A 27,793-nucleotide genomic window follows, 5' to 3' on the forward strand; every position below is an offset into this window, starting at 1 on the left:
TATTCCAGATTTTGTTCTGTAGATATTCATGTAGCATTAATAAGGTCATGGTGGTTTTTAGTGCCATCAGCATGTGAGCACCAAGCACTTCATTATATTAGACCATATGGTTCTTGCCTCCAAAGAGCTTAAGGGGTAATTTTATGTATGAGTAATGAAGGGTGAGGGGAATGATAAGGGAGGTTGTGGGTGAAGAGGAGAGCCCTGTGCAAAATTAACCTTGGGTCAGAAGCTGAATATAAACGGTGGCAAGGGATGCTTGATAGGAAAGGCCTGGTGGAGCTCATTACTGTTGCCACATGCCTGTGGGCAAGTGCACAACGCAAGGTGGGAGAGAAATGAGCTAGAAGGAATGGTATACTGATTTAGTTTTATTTATTTTCATAGTAAAGCTTCTAATAAAGTAACAATTCAGTTACCAGAAAGAAACAGATACATAGCAATAACTCCCCCAAAACAGCATCAAACAAGAGAACTTGATCTAACATGTACTAATTTAAAGAGCAGTAAAATCAACAGCTTGTTGAAATAGAAATCTTCATGCTAGCAGAATACAAAAAAGAGGTGATGATCTAACCTGCCACAGAGGTGGCCGTCTCATGCATTGCTGATAAAACACACCAACCGGCTACACTTTCCCAAGTAGGCTGTCCCAGTACGATCAGAGTTTTTCTACTAATACAATATAATATATTCAAGGTTATTATTGGTTTTGCCATTATAATAGTACTGCACCTGTGTAAGAGTTTGAGGGTAGAATTATGCAACCGTTTCCTTTACATTACAGGTTCTGAAAACTGGTATTGCAAGCCACAAAATCTTAATCGAGGCTTCTCAAACGTGCAATAGTCAGGGAATCACATACTTATTAGGCCCTTCTCCAGATGTGAATTTCATGACGACTGGGTTTGAAAAACAAATGTGGCAGAAAACCAAGTCCAACTTGAAAAGGGGGATGGCAGGGCTGCTGACAAATGGACAGAAGGGGTTCGATTTTGAGGGGCCCAAGGCCAGCTGGGACCCTAGACTCTTAGTTTGCATTTAAAAAACAAATTTAATTGGACACTTCTGAAGAAAGTTAGAGCATAAAATGTGAAGGCAGCTCTGATGCTTCTGCACATCACATGGCAGGCAGCACCTTTGCTAAGGACCCTTAATCAAAGCAATCAGAGGTAGGAAGGACCCCTCTCATAGCCGGAACAGTAGGAGAATCTCTTTAGAAAAGGATATTGGGGCATGTCTGATAAAGTGTGATGCCTTTACAGAGCACAACATATGCTGTATTGGCTTATTTTGGAATGTAACTCCCTTAAAACAAATGAGTTTTCCGTCATGCTGAAAAAAAGGTGGTAATTTTGCAGACCCTTTCGCTCTGATTTTCCACGTTTCTCACACAGCCACTACTAGTCTGTGTGTCATCACTGAGCTGTTGTTTATTGACATGCAGAAACCATAAAGCAAAAGTATAAAATGCAAAATGGCTCAGCAAATACAACCATAAAATAAACACCTTACAGCTGCAGCAAGTTAAAATTCCTCCAGACTGTACTTTGCCTAATTCTCTCTTAGAGCCATCCAAGTTGGTGTCGATTGCTGCCTTCCGTAAAAGTGTATCCCATAGTTTAACTATGCACTGTGGGGCATACGGTAGAGGGTGGTCCACTAGGGCTACTGGAGGAGCCTAGGCCTCACAAGGAAAATGCCAAGCACTCTTTTTTTAAACCCCCCTCAATGCTACACACTCCCCCTCCCCGCCAACTCCCACCTTTTATAGTAAATCTGTTTGAACTCAGAGAAGCTCTGCAAACCGTTCTGGCAATCAACTGTCTCCTCGAATCCGCCAATCCTACTCCAGAAGTCTTCCTATGGCAAAGTTTCGACTCCTCTGTGTTTCTAAGCAGAAAAACGATGTGACTTAATGGACTACTTGAAACCCAGCCCCATGTGGAATGCTTGTACTCCACATCTTGTTATGAGGCCTGTCTGGCACAGCCATTGCAGCAGATATCATACATCAGTTCTGAGGATGCACAGAGCTCAAGACCTACCCAGCCAGGCTTTTGGAGCATCCTTGTTCCCCAAGCAGCCTTACTGTTTGCTTTTTAAAATTTTGCTGCTTTGTTACGTATGTGAGCAGCACTGGGCACAAAGTGAGTCTTTCAAATGTAATTTAAAAATAACAAAGTTCTTTACTTACATAATTTGTCCAGTGGATGGAGATATAGGAAGGACTTGAATTATTATTTTTAAATGTGTTTGACCATCGTGCAGCTGTTTAGCGGCAAAGTCTTATGCTAAGACTTGTGCTAAGTTTAATAGTAGGCTAGTTTCTACACACACTCTTCATACACAGCTCTCTGTCCTCCATCCAGGCAAGCCTAAGGCATTATCACACCCTCCAACATGCCACTGATAAAAATTGGGACACTCGTTTTTTGGTCCCAAGCTGTTGTAGGATGTAGCTGTCTTTTGGTACAGTGCTGTGGTGCAAGTTAGCTGACTTGCGCAAGAGCGCAAGACCAAACAATGGGGCATTCCGGGATCCAATCAGAAGCCAGGATGGCTTCTGTAATTCTGGGAGGTCCCTCTCAAATCAAGATGGTTGAGGGGTATGCCTCATCAGCGTTTAAATACATATTCCAGTCAGGCAAAAACATGGAAGCAGAGTTAAAAGCTGGGGTGGGGGTGAGGGAAATGGCCTGCGGAGAGGGAATGTGGAACGGAGGGGATGTGTTCTGGAATGTGGAACGGAGGGGATGTGTTCTGGGAAGAGTCTCACAGGCCAAATAGAGAGACTTGAGTGTCTGCATTTGCCCCCTGGAAAGTTAGTTGAGGTTATGTAAATGTTTTGGTGATTAACAACAAGAACCGCAAAAGTTCTGTGCTGGCACAATTCTACACTTCCCCAACCATGCAGTGAATCCTCCTAGACATATTTTGGAGCTGTAAATTGCTATGTTGACCTGCCCATGACCAAGTGGCTTTACAGTGTTTAGGGATTGTGCCCTACGTCCTATAGCTTCATTTGTCTCATATGGTAATATCAAATTATATTAGTCTTATTTGGTGATCACTCGTAGCCGAGTATGATTGTCTTCTATGAACACAGTTTTAACAGTGAGTCCCTAAGTGACTTTGGAGGCCAATTCTGGATCCACAGTTTCTGGGCAGGAATTGGTCATGGTGAGGTTTGCCAAGCGTGCCTTCCTCTTAGCACGTTTCTCCCTTTCGCCCTGAGTTCCCGTGTCTTCAAAGCCCATGACACTTTTGGTAAAGGCTGTTCTCCAATTGGAACGCTTGCAGGCCAGTGTTCCCCAGTTGTCGGTGTTTATACTACATTTTTTTAGATTTGCCTTTAAACCTCTTTTGTTGACCACCAGCATGGCACATTCCATTTTTAAGTTTGAAATAGAGTACTTGCTTTGGAATATGATAATCGGACATCCAAACAGCATGACCAGTCCAACGAAGTTGATGTTGAAGAACCATTGCCTTGACAGTGATGACCATTGCTTCTTCCAGTACACTGGCATTAGTTTGCCTGTCTTCCCAAGTGGTGTGTAAAAATTTCCAGAGACACTGTTGATGGAATCTTTCAAGGAGTTGGAGATGCCGTTTATAAGTGGTCCATGTTTCATAAGCAAACAGTAAGGTTGGTAGTACGATAGCTTTGTAAACAAGCATTTTGGTTTCCTTGTAAATGTCCTGGTCCTCAAACATTCTACACTTCAATTGGGAGAAAGCTGCACTCTCAGAGCTCAGGCAGTGCTGGATTTCGGCATCAGATAACTGCCCAGATAGGAGAAGTGATTGACACTTTCCAATATTACACCATTAAGTTGAATTTGTGGCGCTGCAGAGGGGTTTTTCTGTGCTTGTTGGTGCAGCACTTTGTTTTTTTGGATATTGAGCAATAGGCCAAGCACAGGTATTCTGTATACTATTACAGCAGAGCTAAGACCTGAACCCAGGGCCAAGTCGAACATCATTACACTAGCCTGCACCAATGCAAATGTTAATTTTGAAGATGTAAGTTTCAATCTACATGCACTAGTTAATACAATTTGAGTTGCTAGATGTAGTCTGTTACATCCCTTGCATATTTATATTCCCCTGAGTAAAATGCCAATTTGAGTTGCTAGATGTAGTCTGTTACATCCCTTGCATATTTATATTCCCCTGAGTAAAATGCCAAAAGGGGTAGTAAGATGAATAAGCATGCTACATGGTAGAAAGACATCTATTTGCTTATTGAGAAAACACTCCATTGCTTAGTTGATGTTGCATCTATCAAGCACTAGACAATGAAGGAAACGAAGCATTAAAGATAACAGCAATCACTTAGAAAAATAATAATAGTAATTTAAAGAGGAAAAGTCATGCATAATGAATTTTTTAGAATCCCACTGGAGACTTGGGACTCACTGGTTGGTTTGGACTGCGAAATGTAGCTGGCAGCCCTACCATTCCAACTCCCTTCCTCTAAGTACAATTGAGATCAACGCATTAATGCCTTGGTCTATGGAATCGTACTGCTGGCTCCTTGCACTGAAATCATTAAATTTTAATATGTACAGCTAAAGTATAAGTAGTCAAAAATGATTAATCGTGTTGATGTCAGCTGTTGGTGAAAATAATGGGCAAATAGTATTTTTCACTGATGACCATATTTGTCACTGTACTTTATTTTCTGTACAGTTTGTTTTCTTAGGCATATGTGGTCAGATGTAATCCCACTGCACCTGGTGCACAAACCAATTCCCTAAAACCACAGGAAAAAGTGTATTTATAAGGAAGAAACTTCATAAATCTGTTATGTTTTCCAAAATGACTGGTTATAGTAACAAAGTATGTAATATGCACAGTGATTTAAAAGTTATAAACAAATGTGATATCTTTTTGCTGTGTAAACTAAACTAAATTTCTATTGAAATAACAAGACTTCATATTTTTAAAAAATGTTTTTAATATGTCATAGCTCCAAAGCAGAGAGCAGTAAGCTCTAAAACAGCAAATAGAAAAGATAAAATATATAACATTTTAAAACAAGAGGACACTTCTTAACAATTCCTAACTGAAGTGTGGCTACCCTTGATCTAATTTCCAACCTTGGTTACCTAAAAGCATTTGGTGCCTTAGATTGCGGTTAGTGAGCTGAATTAAGAATTTCAATGTGGAACTTTACCAATGTTTAGAGCATTGTATTTTGATTGGGCATCCAGATTCAAATCATCTTTCAGCCATGAACCTCACTGGCTGATCTTGAGCAGAACTGTCCTGAGGCAGATGTACTACCCCTCCCCTAACACCCCATATACCCTGAAGGGTGGTATACAAATAACAACTACTTACTTACTTACTTTTACATACATACATACATACATACATACATACATGCATACCCTGCTTGTCCCCCAGCAGGACTCATTTTTGTAAGTTATTTTCACTAGTATATGTATTTTTGCACACAGTTTTCCTCTAATACATGCAGCTGTGCATTTTCTTTATTGGAGAAATGCATTACAAAATTTCAAAAGTGCACCTTTTGAAGGGTAGCTGCTTTTTTGGTTCACGTGCTGCCTTGGAAAGTGTGAATCCAGACAAATCTCTTTCCTATCCATACCGGACCATGCTTAGACCTGCAAACGTGCTGGCAATTTTAAATAATGTGTGTTGCTTGGCCTCAGTAATAGTTAGAAACACAGGAAGCTATCTTATACTGTGTCAGACCACTGGTCCACCAAGCTCAGTACAGTGGTGCCTTGCAAGACGAAATTAATTCGTTCCGCAAGTTTTTTCTTCTTGCGAGGTTTTTCGTCTTGTGAAGCACGGTTTCCCATAAGAATGCATTGAAAATCAATCAATGCGTTCCTATGGAGACTGTCCGGGGACAGAGGGGAAGCGCCGCACGCCTTCCCCTCTGTCCCCGGACCTGTTTTAAAGCAAGGGGCAGCGGGGAGAAGATTGCTTCTCCCCGTTGCCTGCCCCGCAATCTCCGGGGACAGAGGGGAAGGCGTGCGCCCCTTCCCCTCTGTCCCCGGACCTGTTTAAAGCAAGGGGCGGCAGGGAGAAGATTGCTTCTCCCCGTTGCCTGCCCCGCAATCTCCGGGGACAGAGGTGTCCCCGGACCTGTTTTAAAGCAAGGGAAGGGGCAGCGGGGAGAATTGCTTCTCCCTGTTGCCGCCCCTTGGTTCAAAAGGGGTCCGGGGACAGAGGGGAAGGCACGCGTGCCTTCCCCTCTGTCCCCGGAGATTGCGGGGCTGGCAATGGGGAGAAGCGATCTTCTCCCCGCCGCCCCTTGCTTCAAAAGAGGTCCGGGGACAGCGGGGAAGACACGCTGCGCTTCCCCGCTATCCCCGGAGCTTGCGGGGCAAGCTTCATTTTGCGAAGCAAGCCCATAGGGAAATGCGTCTTGCGAAGCGGCTAAGAAAACGAAAAACTCCTTCGTCTAGCAAGTTTTTCGTCTTCCGAGGCGTTCGTCTTGCGGGGTACCACTGTATTGTTATCTCTGACTGCATACCCTCCAACATTTCTCCAATGAAAATACGGTCGTCCTATACCATATTATTATTATTATTATTATTATTATTATTATCCCACCGTTCTGATTGGGTTGCCCCATCCACTTTGGGCAAGGCATATCTGTGGAGTGAGAACACTACGGAATAATACATTATATGTCACACACTTTTTTGATTTTATAGACTCAGTATTAAGACTAAAAGCATACTGATATGTAACCGTAAGAAAGTTAAAATAAAGCCCCCGGGAAGTATTAGTTCTAAGCAAGAGAATCTGAGCTAATCTTGGAACACTTTGAAAATGACATTTTAAAAACTCCATCAGATCAGTTGCCATTTACTTTTACTTTTCCGCCTGTGCTTTTGTTGGTTTTCTGAAGTCACAGAAAATAAAGAGTTAGTTCCTTTGCCTAAAATATGAAATGCAGCAGTGTACATTAAAAGAGCGCTGCAGAAAACGTATGGCTGTGTTTTGGTGAAATATATTTTAAATTGGTAGTTATTGAGAAACAACTATTTTCGGAACTTTCCATGGAACATTTTTGGCCTTTTGGGGGGCCTTCCAAGGTTGGAGTGACCAACAACTTTATCCTCTCAAACACCTCATTATGAGTTGTACCGTGGCATAATAGTCTATTCTGTTACAAACTGAAGAAAAACAATGAGTTTCTCTTGTTTCCTGGTAGAATTGAAATTGGAACCTCTGCCTCATTTTGCCTTTCAGGTCAGTCTGTTGATTTGAATCAAACAGTGAACTGTTAGAAGATGTCACTTCATCTGCTTTTAATACAAAAAGACTATAGTTGTTAAAGATCTTCTATAAAAATGTGCTTGCTGGCAAAGTCGATGGCATTTATAACGGGACAGCTGGGCCTTGTGCTTAGTAGCAGAGTTCAAACATTGCTTGCCAATCAAATTCTGCCCTCTGATAAACTGAGGTCATCTGGAGTTGCACTCGTGTGTCAGAAAAGAATAGTGTGATTTCTGATATGTTGCTATTATTATTAACTGCTAAAAAGCTACTACTGGGCAAAAGGCTGGCATTGCTGGAATATTCCAAGTTGCATTGTTTACAGTGGTACCTCGCAAGACGAATGCCTCGCAAGACAAAAAACTCGCAAGACGAAAGGGTTTTTGGTTTTTTGAGTTGCTTCACAAGACGATTTTCCCTATGGGCTTGCTTCGCAAGACGAAAACGTCTTGCAAGTTTGTTTTCTTTTTCTTAACACCGTTAATACAGTTGCGACTTGACTTCGAGGAGCAACTCATAGCACGCGGTGTGGTAGCCTTTTTTGAGGTTTTTGAAGACTTTGGTGATTTTTGAAGCTTTTCCAAAACTTTTCCGACACCGTGCTTCGCAAGACGAAAAAAATCGCAAGACGAAAAACTTGCGGAACGAATTAATTTCGTCTTGCGAGGCACCACTGTATGTGAATTTATAACTGAAATAACAAATTGCAACCTAAACTAATAATAAAATACTAGTATTGAAAAGCATATATTTCAGGTTTCCCCCACTACTGTTATTTGAAAACAAGTGATTTATTTATTTATTCCTCCTGAAGCAAGAATTTTACAATTGAACTCTTTCTTGGAGAGAACTTGCTATCAGAAAGCAAAGAAATTTGATCCCACCTGAAATCTAGCTGGCCCCATCCCTTGATAATTATAGATAGGCCTTAAATCCACCCCCCCTTTTTTTTTTTACTGTATCCTTCAGTGGTTAACTGTAAACTGGGTTGTAGAAATATTACTCTGGTCTGCTTTTTGCATATACAGGTTATGCTGGATAATGTTCACATTTACTTTTTAGTAGAATTATGAAGTAGATGTTTTAAGCGGTTACATTTTATCTTATCAGTTATGTTTTGACGTGTTATTTGTAGGCTGCTTTGCGGAGGTTTTTCTTAAAAAATAGCCTGTGAATTTGTTGAATAAATAAAGCAATACATAAATAAATAAATAAGAAAGAGCAATTGCTCATTTGTTTAAAATATTTATATTCGAAGGCAGCTACATAATTGTACTGCCATCATGTGCAAAGTAGCTACGAACAAGGTATAGTGGTACCTCGGGTTAAGTACTTAATTCGTTCCGGAGGTCCGTTCTTAACCTGAAACTGTTCTTAACCTGAAGCACCACTTTAGCTAATGGGACCTCCTGCTGCCGCCGTGCCGCCGGAGCACGATTTCTGTTCTCATCCTGAAGCAAAGTTCTTAACCCGAGGTACTATTTCTGGGTTAGCGGAGTCTGTAACCTGAAGCATATGTAACCTGAAGCGTATGTAACCCGAGGTACCACTGTATACACAGAGCAGGACTTGCCCTTGACTTAAGTCTTTGCTCCTAGTGGTGAGAGGGCATTACGTGAATGTCTGTAATGATTCAGTAGAGGAAGATTTGGCAGTTGGAGAGTTAGATTCCTTATTTATTTGTTCACCAGCTTCAATTATTCTATACTGTAGTAGTATTTCAGGAGTAAAGAAAGCAGTTCTTTCCTCCCTTGCAAATACTGTTTTTGATTATTGCTGTTGAATAGGTAAAGGGACCCCTGATCATTAGGTCCAGTCGTGGCCGACTCTGGGGTTGCAACGCTCATCTCGCTTTATTGGCCAAGGGAGCCGGCGTACAGCTTCCAGGTCATGTGGCCAGCATGACTAAGCCGCTTCTGGCGAACCAGAGCAGCGCACGGAAACACCGTTTACCTTCCCACCAGAGCGGTACCTATTTATCTACTTGCACTTTGACATGCTTTCGAACTGCTAGGTTGGCAGGAGCAGGGACCGAGCAACGGGTGCTCACCCCATCACGGGGATTTGAACCGCCAACCTTCTGATTGCCAAGTCCTAGGCTCTGTGGTTTAACCCACAGCACCACCCACGTCCATTGCTGTTGAATACCTGCCAGCAAAATTTATCTCGCCTTCCATATTCCTGATGCCTCCCACTTGGCAGCATACATTCAGAAGGCAGGATGGAGGAGGAGGTGAAAGAGGGGTAAAGTAAGGAAGGGAGCAAGCAAGTGTGCACTCTTTAAACTCACACCTGTGGCAGTCTCTTTTAGAAACTGGACTCTGGGCTTTAATTTTACAAACAGTTGCTAAGCATAATATTTCCCTCGAACAAGTTGTCAGTGGCGAGTCTGTGCTGTCCACTTCTGCACATTAAAGAAAGTTATGGCCAGGATCCAGTTATGGCCAGGATCCAGCTATGTGCATGTTCTTTTCCCTTCTAGCAGTAGCCCCCACCGCCTGCTTCATCTCATGCAATGCCGTTTTAGATTATCCATTTCGTAGGGTCTTCCGAGGTTGCAATTGAGGATGTCACTGCTGAACAGCTGAGTTCGGGAGGCCCTGTATGAGCACAATAAATATCATCCAAATTAACATTGATTCATAACATTCTAAATATGCTTCACTGAGCTTCAAATCACTTTCTTATACGGTTTCGTAATGGCATGTGAGTGACTAAACAATTGTTACCTTATTGCCATGCATGTTAATATATCAGTGCAATTATACTGTACAGTGGTACCTCGGGTTAAGTACTTAATTCGTTCCGGAGGTCCGTTCTTAACCTGAAACTTTACTTAACCTGAAGCACCACTTTAGCTAATGGGGCCTCCTGCCGCCGTGCCGCCGCCATGCAATTTCTGTTCTCATCCTGAAGCAAAGTTCTTAACCTGAGGTACTGTTTCTGGTTTAGTGGAGTCTGTAACCTGAAGCATCTGTAACCTGATGCGTATGTAACCCGAGGTACCACTGTACTAGGATTTACTTAAAGCCAAAGTATGTTAGATGATGGAAGTTGATAATAATAAAGTAGCGGCCATTGGTTTCAGACAATTTTAAATTTATAAAATATGCTACACAGTTTGCTTCAAGCTTGTAATGAAATTGTCCCAGCTGATCCTTTGCTTGAAAAGGCCTTAATGTAAAGCGATTTTCATGCCTATGAGCTAAGGGGAAATGGAACTTTCCCACAATCTTGCATAGCTAGGTAAATCTTCCATCTGTTCTAATCAGAGTTCTGGGGATAACAGATCAGTGTCTTAGAATTGTTTAGGGGATGATAGAATCATGCAACATTATTATTGCTCATAATTTATTAAGAATGAGGAGGAGTTTTCTTTTTGGTAGTCTTTGAAAAGCAAAGATAAAGTTGTTCCACACTCAGCCATGTTTTGCTGAGATTCTGCTGAATGCTTTTTTGTACTGACATTGTGTCTCTAAAGAAATCAGCTGTTAAATCTGTTATTTGGTGGTTTGTTTCTCAGTGCCATTTCTGTGAGTTGCATACCACATGTGCTGAACCTCATTTTGGAAATAAGGCCAACAGGACTTGAAAACTTACTTAACTGCTGCACTATCTTTCATTGTCAGGGATGTTAAAAGTTTGGCAATTTCAAAGGAGGATTTGCATGCAAAAATATCTCTGTTTGAGACACAACCTGCCATGTCCATTATTTTCCCCCTGCATTCTGGTGGCAACAATGATAAATGCATTAACGCTGCTGAGAAAATTACCAAATAAAATATAATTCTCCTGTTAAGGACCTTCTTTACCAATGATGGCAGGAACCAGAGCTTTGAAATCACAGATTTTCTGCTGTTTAATCAAACTACTAATCTACTGATAATGTAACTGTTATTTAATATTTTAGATCATAATTGACTACATTGTGCTAGATATTTTATATAATATAAAGGCCTGGTTGTTATTTGTTTGCTTGTTAAAAGGTAATGGGACCCCTGACCATTAGGTCCAGTCATGGCCGACTTTGGGGTTGCGGCGCTCATCTCGCTTTAGTGGCTGAAGGAGCCGGCGTACAGCTTCTGGGTCATGTGGCCAGCATGACTAAGCCGCTTCTGGCGAACCAGAGCAGTGCACGGAAACGCCGTTTACCTTCCTGCTGGAGCGGTACCTATTTATCTACTTGCACTTTGACGTGCTTTTGAACTGCTAGGTTGGCAGGAGCAGGGACCGAGCAATGGGAGCTCACCCCGTTGCGGGGATTCGAACCGCCGACCTTCTGATCGGCAAGCCCTGGGCTCTGTGATTTAACCCACAGCGCCACCTTCGTCCCGTTTGCTTGTTACCTGAAAGCAAATAGGAAAAAGCCTGATCAGCCTCCTGGGACAAAGGCTTCCAGACTATGGACGCCATCAGAAAAATACTCCCTACACACACATATCCCTGCACCCCTACCTCAGGTGGTGGTGGTACATAGAGCACTGCCATATATAGGAAGGTGGTAGCCCTTTAAATATCCCAATCTCAGTTTAGGAAGAGGTGTGGGCAATCTCTGTCATTCTCCATTAACTGCCAGCCAGCATGGGCTGCAATTGGGGATGATGGGAGTTGTAGTCCAGTAACACATGGAAGGACACAGGTTCCTCCCTAGTTTAGAGCATTAGCAATCATAGAATTATAGAACTGTAGAGTTAGAAGGGAACAATTGAAGAAGGTAAGTTAGCGTTCAGTGATTCAGGAAATGGGCTCATTCATGTCAACACTCTCGCTGTCACATTCCAAAGCAACTGAAGTTTCCAAATACTCTTTAAATACAACCTCATCTAGAGTATGTTACCATAATCTAATCAAGGCAGGTCATATCTATGCTAATGGGAGCAGATGGTGCCTTCCTAAGATACCACAAAGAGGCTGTTCCTATGCTAGGAATGAATAGATTTCAACCGTTCAGTTTCTTTATTTTTCTGTCAGTTGGCTCTGCTGCAAGTTCCTCTTTCTTTGCCAATTAAATTCTAATTAATTTTGAAATTGGCATGTGCATATTTCCCCCCCATTCATTTGCCTTGACTTTTTTCGTTCTAACTAATCCACATGAACCAATGATCAAACGTATTGAAACAGCACTGGCAAGGGAACATGCTAGCACACATCTGCCCCAATAAAAAAAAATACCATTGCCTTGGATGAGGAGGGGATACTCATTCCCATGTGCATAAAAAAGCCCACCCAAGTAGGCACAAATTATTCTCAAAAAAATTTCCATGCAGTTTTCAGTGTGCGTCTTCTGCCATGTGCATAACTTGCAGGACAGATAAAAACCCGAAAGACTGGGATGCTGTGGCAAGAATAACTGTAATCTTTACAAAATGCAGAAACTGAACAACAATAAAACAAACCCAGCAAGCAAATTCAAGTATGAATTCTTAGTTAAGGTTACATAATTAATCATATAGTTCATGGGTAGGCAAATTAAGGCCTGGGGACCGGATCTGGCCCAATCGCCTTCTAAATCCGGCCCGCGGACGGTCCAGGAATCAGCGTGCTTTTACATGAGTAGAATGTGTCCTTTTATTTAAAATGCATCTCTGGGTTATTTGTGGGGCGTAGGAATTTGTTCATTCCCCCCCACCTCCAAAATATAGTCCGGCCCCCCACAAAGTCTGAGGGACAGTGGACCGGCCCCCTGCTGAAAAAGTTTGCTGACCCTTGATATAGTTACTGGCTGGAACTGACACTGAGGACGCAGTTCCTAGAAAGGAGGGGCATATAAACTGAATCAGATAGTGAATCTTATGGCTTGTTGCTGTGAAAGATGCTGCTTTTTCATGGTTTCACATTGGCCAAAGGGGAAAATAGCCTTTCTGGAAGCGTGCTACCTCATAGCTGATAAGGCCAGGTGGAAGCACATGTTTTTAAGTCCCTGGAGGTGTGGTACACAGGCAACTGGACAATCTCTAGTAGCTATGGCAACAAATAAAGACACAGGGGTGATGTGGGATGAATACCGTATTTTTTGCTTTATAAGACTCACATTTTCCCTCCTAAAAAGTAAGGGTGTGTGTGTGTGTGCGTCTTTGGAACGAATGCAGGCTGCGCAGCTATCCCAGAAGCCCGAACAGCAAGAGGAATCACTGCTTTCGCTGCGCAACGATCCCTCTTGCTGTTCTGCCTTCTGGGATTCAGAATATTTTTTTCCTTGTTTTCCTCCTCCAAAACTAGGTGTGTCTTGTGGTCTGGAGCGTCTTATAGAGCGAAAAATACGGTATGTAAAATGACCACATGATCCTTAGGTGTTAATTCTACTGCTGTTGGTGCTCCTCCAGTGTCTTCATCAGCCTATATATTTTCTATATATCTTCTGAACCTGGTCGTGAAACAATGACTTGCCAAAGTCACCTAGTATATTGATTTAATTTCAGATCTCAAATATGATTGAGAGATTCAGACAGAGATCTAGCGTTCTGTGACAGAAGGTGCTTAAGTGTTAAATCAGAGGATAATGGAGAGGCGGCAAAGCTCTATCCTTTGTTTCCGTATAAAGTCTGAAACGCGTGTGCATGTAGCTTTTATTGTCTTCCTTTACCTTTTAAGGTGTGTTTTAAAAAAACCAACCCACTGTGTTACAAACCTGCAGTAAACTTGTCTGTTTATGCAGAATATGTAGTTCACTTTCTGTAGATGTGTCTTTTTTCAAGATTAGCAAAAAAGCAAAACAAAAAATAACATGTGTTGAGCACAGTAAGTGAAAATAAACAAGAGGAGCCCCATTTCCTTCAATGAATAAAATTCACAATCGCTTGGCTGTAATTTTATGAATGTTATATGCTATCAAACAGTTTTGCTGACCCCAGCTTGCTGGCTCGATTTATCACAACTGATAAAAGATCTGTGGTGTCAAGCAAGAATGTAGCTACACAGAAAAGGGGAAAAGAATGGGTCATAATACAATAACATATTCTGGATGCTGTCCTTCCTTGCCAACAATTAATGGGGAAATTCATTTTATGAATCACTGTTTACAGACTTACATCTGGAGAACTTTTCAACTTGAACCTTTTCCAAAGTGTCGGATTTATGTGCCATTCCCCTGCCCCCCCCTCCAAATAGCTTTTCTCTTGTTCTTGATACAACTTGCTTAAGTAGTAGTAATCAACGGATGTGAATAATTATGCTTTATTTTCTAGTCCTTTGGGTAGAAATCTTTCTCTGTAGTAGACTGCTAAAGTTCCTAGATAGCAGTGGGGGAAACACAGGAAAAGAAAGCACAATGATTACCATTTGAGTTCCTGAAAGATCTCTGGTGAAACTATAATACGTCTGATATTTTTAGTGCTGGACAACATAAGACCCAATTTACATGTGATCCCATGTAGTGAAGAAAACAAAGTCATGCAGCATTCTATGTGGATAGTATACTGTATGGAACAAATTCTACTGGGGCCTCATCTGCTTCCATACTCATCTGGGCCATTCATTTCTGACCTGTAGGCAAAGTATCCTGGTTTAAACACAGCAACCACATGGGGTTTCTTTTTTCTTATTCATTCAGTGTAATGTTAAAATTCAGCTATCATGTTAAAAGCTTTAAATTGTACCCACATTCCTATTCTAGTCCAAATCTGTAGAAAGAAAATATTTTACTTGTGTAGGAGGAGTACAGTCCTCTAAAACATCCAGCTAACGATGAGCAAATATGCAATATAATCAGTTTTCATCCTCCACCTATCCCTACCTGTTTTTTCCTCTGAGTTTCTTCCAGTTTCAGTGTCTAACTTGAAGAAAAACAGCTGAGAAAAGGCAATTTACAGGTGGCGAGGGCTCAGCAGTCCCCTTTCTCTCCCACCCACTTTTATAGGGCTTTGGCAGGGATTTTACCCTGACGGGTTTGCCACTCTCATGCCTAATTTGGCCTTGATTCACAGTGCTGAGAAAATAATACTATATGTTAGAAGAGAAATGACAACCTCCCTCCCCCCAAAAAATTAGTAATTAGCCGTAATATGGTTTTCCTTACTTCTAAAGAATAGAATCTTTACAATTTCCTTTCCTGTTCTATTTTCAGAAGTGTTTTATTTCTAGGATTTTACTGCATTTTGGACAACCTCTTACATCACAGCCAGCAAAAAGCAATAAAGCAGCAGCATTTGTAATAAAGAGACAGAACTCATGTAATATTGTCCTTGCTTGGTCTAATGCCTGGACCATATGCCACCAGTCCTCAAAGATCTTCACTAACTGCCAATTAATTATAGAGCTCAAGTCAATGTTTTGTTTACAGAGCCCTAAATATTGGGACCCAGATACCTATGGGAGTACTACTACTACTACTACTACTAATAATAATAATAATAATAATAATTTATTATTTGTACCCCACCCATCTGGCTGGGTTTCCACAGCCACTCTGGGTGGCTTCCAACAAAGATTAAAAATACATTAAAATGTCACACATTAAAAACTTCCCTAAACAGGGCTGCCTTCAGATGTCTTCTAAATGTCAGGTAGTTGTTTATCTCTTTGACATCTGATGGGAGGGCGTTCCACAGGGCGGGCACCACTACCAAGAAGGCCCTCTGCCTGGTTCCCTGTAACTTGGCTTCTCGCAGTGAGGGAACCACCAGAAGGCCCTTGGAGCTGGACCTCAGTGTCCGGGCAGAACGATGGGGGAGGAGACTCTCCTTGAGGTATACTGGACCGAGGCTGTTTAGGGCTTTAAAGGTCAACACCAACACTTTGACTTGTGCTCGGAAACATAGTGGGAGCCCATATCAACCTGCCCATGCCTTCACAGTTTGCTGGGGAGGTCATGCTGGTAGTCCCAGCCTCGAGGGAAGCCTGGGAATCTTCAACCCATTGTAGGGCCTTTCTGGTAACAGCAGCCTAATTATCGAATGTGCTCTCTCTAGAGATTCTGCCAGGGTCAAAGTTGTCCAACCTGCTAAAGACTTGACTTTTCCATCAGGCGTTTTAGAGAGATATCTAGATTGAGGAAACTGAGGGACTGTTCGTACTTTGTTGTCTTGCTCATGATTTTACTGTCTGTTGCTTTGTGTAATTATTATTAATGTAACCCACCCTGGGGACTTTGTACAAAAGGTAGGGCAGAAATTTGGAAAATAAATAAACATTCACAGATTTGCTGTCAAGAAACTGAGCACACAGCCATGTTTCTGCGTACATGCACACCTACCCCCACACAGGGGCTGGTTGTAAGGCTAAGTACAAAATCAGGCTTGACTTCACTTGGCTCAGGGAAAAGGAAGGACATATTGTGTGTCCTGCTGTTTAATAAAGGTAGAAAAAGAGGATTTTGTTGTTGTTAGAGGTTGTGTTTCAGCAGTAAAAGGAATGGTTAGGTTTTCCATTCTTAAGATGGGCAACGTGCCACAACCTCTTGATTCGTAGCCCTCTCTATCATGATGGTTGTGAATCAACATGGTTAAAGCTGTCGCTTCCATAGCCCGTTTCTAACTTTTTCCTGCTGGCTGTTGACCTTACAAAGGCACTTCCCACAGGTTCTTGCTCCTACCGGGTATGTTTAGTTCAGGGAGGAACTAAATATGGAAGAAAAGGAAATATGGTAGCAGTGAGGGTGTGTGGCTGATATGATAGCCATGTTCAAATATATAAAAGGATGTCATATAGAGGAGGGAGAAAGGTTGTTTTCTGCTGCTCCAGAGAAGCGGACACGGAGCAATGGATCCAAACTACAAGAAAGAAGATTCCACCTAAACATTAGGAAGAACTTCCTGACAGTAAGAGCTGTTCGACAGTGGAATTTGCTGCCAAGGAGTGTGGTGGAGTCTCCTTCTTTGGAGGTCTTTAAGCAGAGGCTTGACAACCATATGTCAGGAGTGCTCTAATGGTGTTTCCTGCTTGGCAGGGGGTTGGACTCGATGGCCCTTGTGGTCTATTCCAACTCTATGATTCTATGATTCTATTGGGGCGGGCAGGCAAGGCAAGCTCAGGGAAGCAAACTTTGGAGGAGTCTAGACTCAACCCAAGATGAGTGTGAGGGTGAGGGAAGATACTGAAATTCTAGTTTGAAAACCTCGTATTTGAGATTTGGTGTGTTGAGAAATCCTCTAGTGTGTGAACTGCTGGCTTTTTAAAGGCAGAAAGCCTCTTTCTTTTTGCTTTCTCCAGTTTAGAGGATACCTCTGGGTTCATATTATGGCCCAGTTCTCATGTAGGGTTAAACTGTAGTTTAACTGTAGTTAGTGTAATACAGGGCTCACTTTTTCCCTAGTCCTGCTGCTACAATGCCACTTGTAAGCAAGCCAGAGGCTGGCTTGTAGTGATGTCTGAACCAGAATTCATGGTTTGTTTCTTCCAAAGTAACCATGAGCTGTATGCCAAGAACAAACCTTGACTTCTGATCATAGTTTGTTTGGAAGAAATAAATCAAAACCTTGGCATATTTCCTGTTTTTATGTCAGCAGGGGAAGAGCAAAGTGTGGACTGTGTTAGTTGTGTGACCTAGTATGCATATTTATTTAAACTATGGTTTAATGCTACATATGAACCTGGCCAACATAACTTTTTTTAAAAAAAAATTGGGAGCTTCATAAAGTACGTGATGCATCTGGAAGAAGAACCTGGCCACTAGACAAAATGGTTGTAAAATATGACAAGGATGGAAGGGGGTTAAAAGGCCTTTGAAAATGTGATTTGTTTTCTCCACAGAGGAACAAAATTGTTAGCATGTTGTGGTTAAAAAAATTGGCGAAAACATTAGGGTTGTCGTGATAAAGAAGTAACTGCAGTCTAATCTTCCACTGTCCTTTTTAAGCTCTTAGCCTATGCGTTCAAACACCCTTGTTTTTTTCTTTCTTTAAGGAAATACAGTAATTGTATGCCTGCATAAGGAAAATAATACAATGGGGGAAATCACTTTTGCTTTTAATACTGCTACATTTTAACAGTCCAAGTTGACAAGTAGATCTTAACACACCTCTGACATCAAAACTAAAATCAGGATGTCTTACTTACTTCCAGCCAATAGCATGAGGTGCCTTATGGCAAAGTGACATTTTTTGACAGTGATTAAGTTACCTTGGACGGAAAAGTTGTGCTGATGCCTAATGAAATAGTTAGTATCAAAGGTATTAATTTTCAAGGCTTTTTAACCTTTGGGATTTTAGTTTTGAAAATAAGCTTTCAGAATTTTTACTCATGTGCAGAAACCTTATATGTGCTAATGGGCTACGTGACATTTTACTCATAATTTCAGTGTTACGAAATATTGTTTAAAGGGCATTATTTCAATGAAACTTTAGTGGCTTATTATGTTCACAAAGTTTTAATCTTGGATTTTATCTGAGAAACAAGGGTTGCATACATAAGAAGCTTAGAGAAATGGTTTTCATGTTTTTCTTTAGCTGTCTTGCACACAGAAAGGAGTGTCCTGGGTTCAGTTGAAAATATATAATGCAGGAATTGATTGTGTTCGTGTAGCTGTCAGTTAAATGTTACATTGCTGTAGAATCAGCAGCAGATATAGCTTATGTTTTGTTTTGGCAATGGGCACGTGCCAAAGAGCATGATTCAAATTCCCCTATGTGCTGAGACGTTTTTCCCTGTTCATGATGGAAAATGGCCTACGCATTGGACTTTTCCATGCATATTGGTGCTTTTTCTGAGATTAAAGCTGCCATATGTGTACATATCCCTGCATACATTGAAGCTACTGCAAGATATCCACGATTTACGCTGTTTCCCATTTTCTTTTGTGAAATAATACGCTCTGTACATAATATGGAGTTTCTTTTTGTAAGTGTACGGTACATCTTCCTTTTTGGTTTTCAGGCCTGTTTTAAAGAGCTGCTTTCAACTTGGGGCTCAACAGGCAGTTGACTAGCCTAGCAACTAAGTCAGTTGCTTCGAGAAGGAATACTCTTAGCAGCGGAAGCCAGTCCATGAGTGTGAATAGGGCACTGACCCACTAACCTCCATCAGTTTTCTCTTTCCTGCCTTCTTATTTACGACCAGTTCATGGGATGGCACTGCCTCAGGTTCCTTCTCCTTGACTTGGTCCACTTGGGCTGTATTTGTCTAACAGTTAATGAACCACTCATATTTTTTCTGGATTTTGAGTGGTGTTAAAAAATCAGTTTAAATCATTTTATATGTATATTCCTTTAGTTTACAAATATTTCATTTGCAACTTAGGTGCCTGTACTACCATCCCAGAGGAAAGACCACCCTCACCAGACACTTCAACATTGTTTACCAACCACAGGAACCTCACCAAACAGGAGACTGAAACTGGTAAGAGGATAAAGTATTTTCTTATATTAGCTAAAATACAAATACATTCATACTGTATGTATGGATTATGTATGCATGTATAGGGAACGTCAGCTTTGTTTCAAAGTAACTCTAGATTGCTTTGGAGTGTTTCCCCTTTAGTCTTCTATTGGATTCATTATGCAATTTATTCAAATGTTGTGGTTTTTCATTGCAGAATGGATAGAATATATAACCACTAGCGGGGAGTGCCCAGTGCTGCCCAGGAATTGTTAGAAACCAAAAGAATAATGTGATTTGTAGATAGTGCAATTTGTGAGTTTGGATCCTCATGCCACAAACAGGTGAAGTTATGCCAAAGTTACATTTTGGTCCACCATCTCGATTCAAAATGGCACCTGTTGTCCAAACATCAGTGAAGTCTGCTGTCTCCCACCTCAGGAAGCCTTGTGCTGAGTTTGGTGACAAAATCTCGAGAGGTGGCCAAGCCTATGTCCAAAACTGGAGAAGTCATGTCAAAGTAATGTCCGCCATCTTCAGGGACATAATGTGTGGCGGGAGGGAGACACATTTTTTAGGAGGTGCTGCACATTTGGCTCCTCCTGCCGCCCTTCCAGCCCTGCACCGCTTTGTGAAGGATCAGGTCCCAGACTTGCAAAGTGGTGCAGGGCTGGCAGGACACAAGGCCTCGCTTTGTGAGGCTATGATTGAAGGGTGCATGGCTGTTGCATCATTTCACCCTGCCCACAGGCATCAGGGGGATTCACATACCAAGGGCCTCTTTGGCCAACCGGGCTCCCCCTTGCATAGGCAGGCAGGTGGCACAGCACAGCGCCACTTGGCTCCGGTGGGGGTGGGTTGCTCCAGCGGTGTTGGCGGTGAGGCTTGGGCTGGCACAGGTGATTCCATTCATTCTCTGTGCCATGCCCCCTGGCATGTGTGTCCATATGTTTGCCCTAGGCACCAGTAAACCACACTGTATCAATGGAGGGCAACTCATGACTATAAAACTGACCTGTCTCCGAGTTGAAAAGTATGGCAGTGAAAGTGGAGGCAACTCAATTTATTTAAGTTTTTCATTGCTGGGGTTTATGTGGATAAAAACAGAGTCGTTATGTTTGCGACGAATGTATAAACAGGTTTATTATGTTAAGATATGAAATACAATGTTGATGACACAATGTCTGCAATGACTGTGTGTGCTCTTGGGAACTATGAAATGGTGTTAACTTAAGATCGAGAAGTGTACTTGGGCAAATTTATTATGAAGTTTGCTAAGTTCATGTCCTCCTATTGTTTATTCTTCGCAGAGATACCCAAAATTTCTTTATCAATGGCTAGTCACATCTTTGTTCATGGTCTATTATATATGCATATTTTGTAAGGCAATCTCAACCTTGGCTTTCAAACAGGTAGTGTCAAAATATTCTTTGAAAGTTCAGTTAAGTAAACTTGTTGGCAATCTGCTTTGGCGTTGTCTCTAATGGCACAACAGAAATTTGCAAGTTGCCTAAGTTCTGGATTCTGTTACTTGAAATAGTCTAGTTTGTACCATTTCTGTGTAAGCACCGCAACACAATTGTATGGAATGAATGATAATGTAGCACTTTAAATGTCCGAGTAAACCTAGGGGGAAATAATAATTACTTTTCTTATAATTAATTCATTTTTATATTTTCAACATATTTGTTCATTGCCAGATCTTCAATAGAGGTGCCTTTTTGAGACTTTGAAAATATTGATATTTGTATATTGAGGGGAAGTACAAGATAACTTAGAAATCAATCAATAAATGTTACAACTCACTATTAGAAGGGAAGATAACATTCAATATTTTTCCATTTTAATCACCATTTATTTATTATATTAAAAATCATGGGCCAAATTCACCCAAAAAGGGCCCTTAAAGTGGTATTCAGAAAAAAAGTAAAAAGTTTAAAATAGAACCCTTTACAGCAGAAGTAACATCAATAAACATCATGGACATTCTTCACTAGTTAGCAGATTGTCAATAAGGAGAGGGACAGATTAATCTTCTGTGGCATCAGATGTACCTCTTCAAGATAGTGGGATGTGGCGCTCGACTCTCCTCAGAAGGCAGACATTTTATTGTTTTCTAAAATTGGCTGTGCTCTTTATATTTAACCTGCTGTTACTCACACTCTGGTGGAATATAAGTACAAATCAATAAGTACTAAAATATTGCAGCCAGGTTGTAAACTTGTAAGTCAGCTCTTTGCATTTGAAAATCTACTTGTCTGGCGGGTTTCCAAATATCTAAGTGTGAACCAGCTGCCTGCCTAAGGTAGTCTCAGCTTGAATTATTCTTTGTTCTTTCTTTCTTTTTGTATTTCCGTTTCGCTGCTTGGTACCTATAATTTTATATAGCAAACTTTTAAAAATTGATTTCCTGCTCATTCCTCTTTCACTTGTGGCTGGATTTAAAACATACAATCTATTCTATTTCTTTATTATTATGTGTATCCTAACTGGATAGAATTCTCTCATTCAAGGCCATGCACTTCAGTGCTCGATGGCTACTTGAGAATGCAATGTGGTGGAGAAGAAACCATTTTCCATTGCCATACAGTAATGTCACAGTAATTTGCTCAGATACATCCTGAGATTTATACCACCTAGACATTAGCCACTGTCCTTCCTGCTACTTTCCCTGCAACTCTCCAGTATATCAAGAAACCATGTGGATTCCTCAGCAGCTGAGAGGGCACCTTGAGAGGGCACTCTCCATTTTTGCTGCTCTACAATGATACCAGGGTCTTCACAAGTCCAACAGCACCTGGAGGACTACAGTTTCCCCTTCCTTAAAACCTTATGCAGGTTAAGACATGGTTACATTACTGACTGCCAGGTTAGGCAGGTGTGTCTACTTAGCACCCCATTTGTGGCATACTCTCCCCAGGGCGACTTGCCTGGTAGCAAATCTTTTATGTATTGGAACCAGCTGAAGACCTTTCTATTTTTGGTCATGCCTTTTCACATAATACCTAGCTAATTTTAGTGTGCCTGACAAATTTTGTTTATGCAACTCATTTTACTCAGGTTTTTTTTAAAAAAATAGTTTACAGTTTCTTGCAGTTTTAATCCATATATCCACTGTGTTACAGAAACCATTCTGATTATTGTTCTATATTGCTTATAATTTTTTTGAGGCAGGGCAGTATATAAATACATAAATTAATCTCTTCCCCAAAATTTTTTCCAAACTGATATACAACAGAAATATCAAGAACATATCTAGTAAAAATGAAATATGCATGGCAATTATAGATGTGTATGTATTAGACATACACATACATTGCATTTGTTGGTTGCTTTCTACAAACAAATCTCAAAGCGACTCAAAATCAAATGCAAACAGATAAAATCACTGAGAAGCCAAATTTTAAACCATGTACAATACAAATTTCTAAAATGCTTATCCAACAATACAAACCTTATCCCACCTCACTAAAATATGAGCAGCATAGTAGAGGCCAACTTAATCACCCAAAGGTGGGATAAATTAAAAAAAATATTAGCCTGGTGCCTAAAAACTGACAGAAGGAGCCATGGCTGAAGAAGCCCATTCTTGTGTAGCTACTCTCTGCACCTCCCTCAGCTGAAGCACCCAGAGAAGGCCCTCTGATCACAGGGTCCAAGCTGGTTCATGTGCGGAGAGAAAGTCCTTGAAGGATTTGGGTCCTGAGCCACATAAGTCTTTTTGGGTCAGAGCCAGCACTTCAAATTGAGCCTAGAAATTAAGCAGTAGCCAGCACAATCTGACCAGAATTGGTGTAATATGCTCGCTTTCTAAACTGTTTTCAAAGGCAGCCCCATTTCTAATGAAATGCAATAATCTAACCTAGAGGTTACCAGAACATAGACAAGTGAAGCTAGGTTATCTCTGTCCAGATTGGATCCCAGCTGGACTGCCTGTCAAACCTGGTGGCAGGCTTTCTGTGCCCCCAAGGTTACTTGGAGATCCAGAATATCCCCAAGTTACAGACCTGCTTGTTTAGGGAAAGTGCAACCAGATTACCTAACGTTACTGTAAGCAACTTTGGAAGTTAAAAACCAAAGGATAAGATACACACATATTTCATTTTTGCAACTTCAGTTCAAAATAGTATATAATCTCTATTAATAATGTTATCATTAAAATATGTTTCTAATTTTTTGTGCTACCTATACCTATAATCTTTGCTACAACCATGATACTAGAGACCCTGAGCTAGTTCAGACATTAAAAATCTATTTTCCATGGACCATGCTGTGTACTTTGGCTGTCTCCAAGGAGAATGGTAATGCCTGCTCTAGCATTTCCATAGATACACCTGCAGCTTCCGGGTGGCCATGTCTGCAGAAGTAGCAGGATATTTTTCAGCTATGACAGCCACTGGAAACTCCTAGATAGCAGTAACGGTGGATACACAGGGTCACTTATTAGTGTTCTCAATATATCCGCATTGTGTGGGGAAATATTGTGTGGAAAAGATTTTATGTATCAGAACCTACCTTCTTTCATGTTGGTGTTAATTGCAGAATACATCTTCTGTTTTTCTTTTCTTTTGTTTCTAATCTCTGAATTCATCCTGGAAGGTGATGGGTTTGGAAGCACGAGTTTAAACAAACATTGTCTCTTAGTTTAAACTCAGTTACTAAATAATCAAGCACATGCTTTAATTTTCTTGTGATAAGAGTGTTATGACAGCTTGCAGAGAGGCAGGGTGGATACTAAATGATGATGGAAATAATGTCTTATCACTTGTTTGGGAAAAAAGCACCTGCAGTTCTTCATTCATATATATATATATAGATATAGATATATAGATATATATATGGAAGCAAAAATAACCCAAACACAAATTAACAGAATTGTAAAAGGGCAGCAAAAAGCAAAACCGCAAGGAGCAGCACTAATGATCAACACACAAAACAACAACAGAACAGTTTGTTTAAAAGGGAAAGCTGTCAGTTGCCAGCAGAATACAAAAAGGAAGAAAAACTAGCCATTCAGCCAAGGAGTTCCACATACAAGACACCACCTTACCACCTTAGAAACAGCTCTCTTATTTGTTCCCAGAAATGTGCCTCAGAAGGCAATGGCACATGCAAGAGAGGCATAACAACTGATCTTAAAGGATGGGCTGACACACTTAAGAGGAGACGGTCCTTCAGGTAGCTTGGTTTGAATCCAGACTTGCATCACCTTCATGTTCGCTTCTATTAAGGCTCTGAGAGTCTCTGTTAGCAGAGCCAAACTAGCTGCAATGCCTGTTAGCAAATCCATGGATGCCTTTTTTTTTTTTTTTACAGTAAAATGCATCTGAATCACCTTCTGGGCTAAACTAGCAACTCACTACCTGTGAATTAGTAGGGTATAAACACTGGATCATGCTGACATATTTCAGAAAATACGGTTTCTCTTTACTGAGAATATTGATGGCTTGCTAGTCTGTAAGTTCATAACGCATAAAGTATGTCATCAGATATACAGAGTTTGATTAAAGGCAGAAGAACTAATAACCGCAAGCAGTGGGGCAACTTCAGCTGATTAATTGGAAGGCCTATTTTAATCAGTGAAGCTGTAAGTTAAAGGCACACATGCAATTTTGGCTTTTTATTGTGCTATATTAGTGTAATAAGAAACGAGAAAGGACATATTATAGCTTGCCTTTCCTTCAAACAATGAGTGATGATTTTCAGGGCCTGTGTTGAGGATCCGCATAGACATCTGGAACAACAGCAGTCAGTGGTGTAGCATGGGTGCGCGTGCACAGGGATGGTTGCCCCCAGCACAAAATGGTTAGGGGTGCAAAATTTCAACACCCGGTGCTTCCTCAATACAGCTCTGCACTCCCGTCACTGGGCTCTGTTGAAAACGGCTTCTCTGTGCAAACCAGGACTTGACAAACAATGGAACAACTCTTCTTTCCCTATCTCTGCAGCTGCAATCTCTAGGCAGTTGAATGTGCATGCATACTCCATCTGTTTCCCTCCCTCCCACTCCCACCTGGCCCTGGGCACTGGCAACCCACGTTATGCCACTGGCAGCAGTGGTGAGAAGGAGGGAGAGTCAGTGGCTTTCATGCTCATTGGCGCTGTTTGGCAAGCAGTGGCAAGATAGATGGTAGCAGGAATTGGCATCAATGCTAGCAAGAGGGTAGCCTCAGTAAGAAGGAGGCTCATTAAGGGTATCCCAAGGACACCCGCACCCCACAAAAATCTGGAGCCAGTACTAATACTTTTCATTTATTGATTTGTAAGTTATCTCACAAAAGCACTTAGATTATAGAGTTGGTAATATGCAGAATTATTGAATGCAATTTATTAATCTGTTAAAAGTCAGGCCTTTAATCAGCTGCAAAGTGGCCCTCGTAATGCAACAAGAAATTGATGTAAGCTTAGCCAGGTTGAAGGTTCATTACAAAGATATTGCTTATATAATTTTTCTTCTATGTAGCTGGCGTGTAGCTCAGTGACTTCAACAAAGTTCCTTGAGGTTTGCAACGTTGCATTGGGTCCTCTGTAGGGCTTTGTTCAATAGAGCTCAAAGGATATCATTATTCCTCTTTCTTGCTATTTCCTGTAGTTGACTTGCATTCAAACTGACATTTTAAAATGAAATTTGGCAGCTTTTGAGTTCATAAGATAGATATGGAAAATAGAATTAAATTGTATTTAAAGATTTATGAAGTCCAGATTTGGACTAAACTTTAACATGCTCTACTTTTGTCCCAAATAACATGCCTTTGTCTGATAGAATCGCTTGTGTGGGAATATATATATATATATATATATATATATATATATGATAAACAACAGCTTCATAACATTATATGAAGTTGTGTTCCATTTTTGAAATAGTACCAGGAAAATTTAAATTACAGTTTTAATATAAAAAGCTATGCACCTCAGATCTTTCCAAAATCAAGCTCTTCCTTATTCAGACCACCATTTAAGTAATGAAAAGAAAAGAAAAGAAAAGAAAAGAAAAGAAAAGAAAAGCCATTGCTTCCTTGTTCCTTTCCAACAACATTTTATGGTCATTTAAGACACTTTAAAAAGTTATAATTAAATTCAAATTGGTTGATTAATTGGAATATCCAAATGTCTGACACCTGCTGAATGTTCATGGAAAGAAAGAAAGAAAGAAAGAAAGAAAGAAAGAAAGAAAGAAAGAAAGAAAGAAAAGAAAAGCTAAGCTAAAATTGTCTTGGCTAAAGATTTGCAACTATAATCATGCAATTCATCCCTTGCATGAAGAGAGCAGCTTCCAGCTGCCCAGCCCCATTCTCTTGTCTTTGAGGTGCTCAATAGGCACAGCTACCTGGAAGCAGCATTTCCAACACCATGTGAATTGGGCCCTCTGACCCACTCCTTCCGTGACTGGAAAGGGGTTAGTTTAACCTCCAGTTTGCTAGTAAAACTGAATTGATGTGTCATGAAACGATGCATGTCTAAAAAGTGTGTCACCAACATGAAAAGTCTGGAAAGCTCTGTTCTATGGAAGACCTAATTGAATCCAACACTGGAAGGATACATCCTGGTTTGTAGGACAAAAAGAGGGCAAACTACAGAGATTTCAAGGACAAGAAAATGAGACAGATGCAATGAACATTGCACAACATGGAAGGGGGAAACACCAGCTCTTTAGGTCCTCAGCGATTCATACTGTTTGGTGTCCAAACAACATTCTCATCAATCACAGCTCTGACTTCACTTATTGGTGTTGAAAGGTGGAAGCAGCCAGACTATCTCATCTCAAAGAAACAGTTTAGTAGGGTAGCATAACTTACTTTCTAGGAGGGCTAGAAACTTTTATAAGCTGAAAGCTCAAGGTCCCTGCTGGCTGTGGTTTGGTACATCAGTACCCTCTATACCTATTTCTTGGTTGCCCTGCTTGGAAGGCAGGGTCCAAAAGGATGATACCAAAGAATGTCAGTCAGTGAAGAGAGCAGATGAAGGCAGAGAACTCCTGCCTGAGAGATTGTTGCACTCCAGGGAAGCCATGCAGTTTCTGACATTACTTTTGATATAGCTTCATTGTGAGGAATTTTTATTACTTACTTTGAGAGATTCTTGGGTCTTTAAATTTGAGAGATTCTTGGGTCTCCTACGGGACCGCCTCTCCCAGTATGCCCCCGGAGGACCTTAAGGTCCATAAATAGCAACACCCTAGTGGTCCCGGGCTCTAAGGAAGTTAGATTAGCCTCAACCAGAGCCAGGGCTTTTTCAACACTGGCTCCGGCTTGGTGGAACGCTCTGTCTC

At 41.0% G+C, this 27,793-nt stretch overlaps 1 protein-coding gene across 2 annotated transcripts in view; it reads left to right on the forward strand.

Annotated features, from left to right (window-relative positions):
* The window catches only part of BBS9 (Bardet-Biedl syndrome 9), a 226,820-nt gene that overhangs the window by 103,281 nt on the left and 95,746 nt on the right, over positions 1-27,793 (forward strand). For both annotated transcript variants that reach the window (XM_077916509.1, XM_077916510.1), the window contains one exon: positions 19,444-19,542. In XM_077916509.1, coding sequence (XP_077772635.1) covers positions 19,444-19,542 — 99 coding nt within the window. The remainder of the gene's footprint in view (positions 1-19,443; positions 19,543-27,793) is intronic.

Source organism: Podarcis muralis, chromosome 12 (assembly GCF_964188315.1).
Source record: "Podarcis muralis chromosome 12, rPodMur119.hap1.1, whole genome shotgun sequence".
Classification (NCBI taxonomy): Eukaryota; Metazoa; Chordata; class Lepidosauria; order Squamata; family Lacertidae; genus Podarcis; species Podarcis muralis.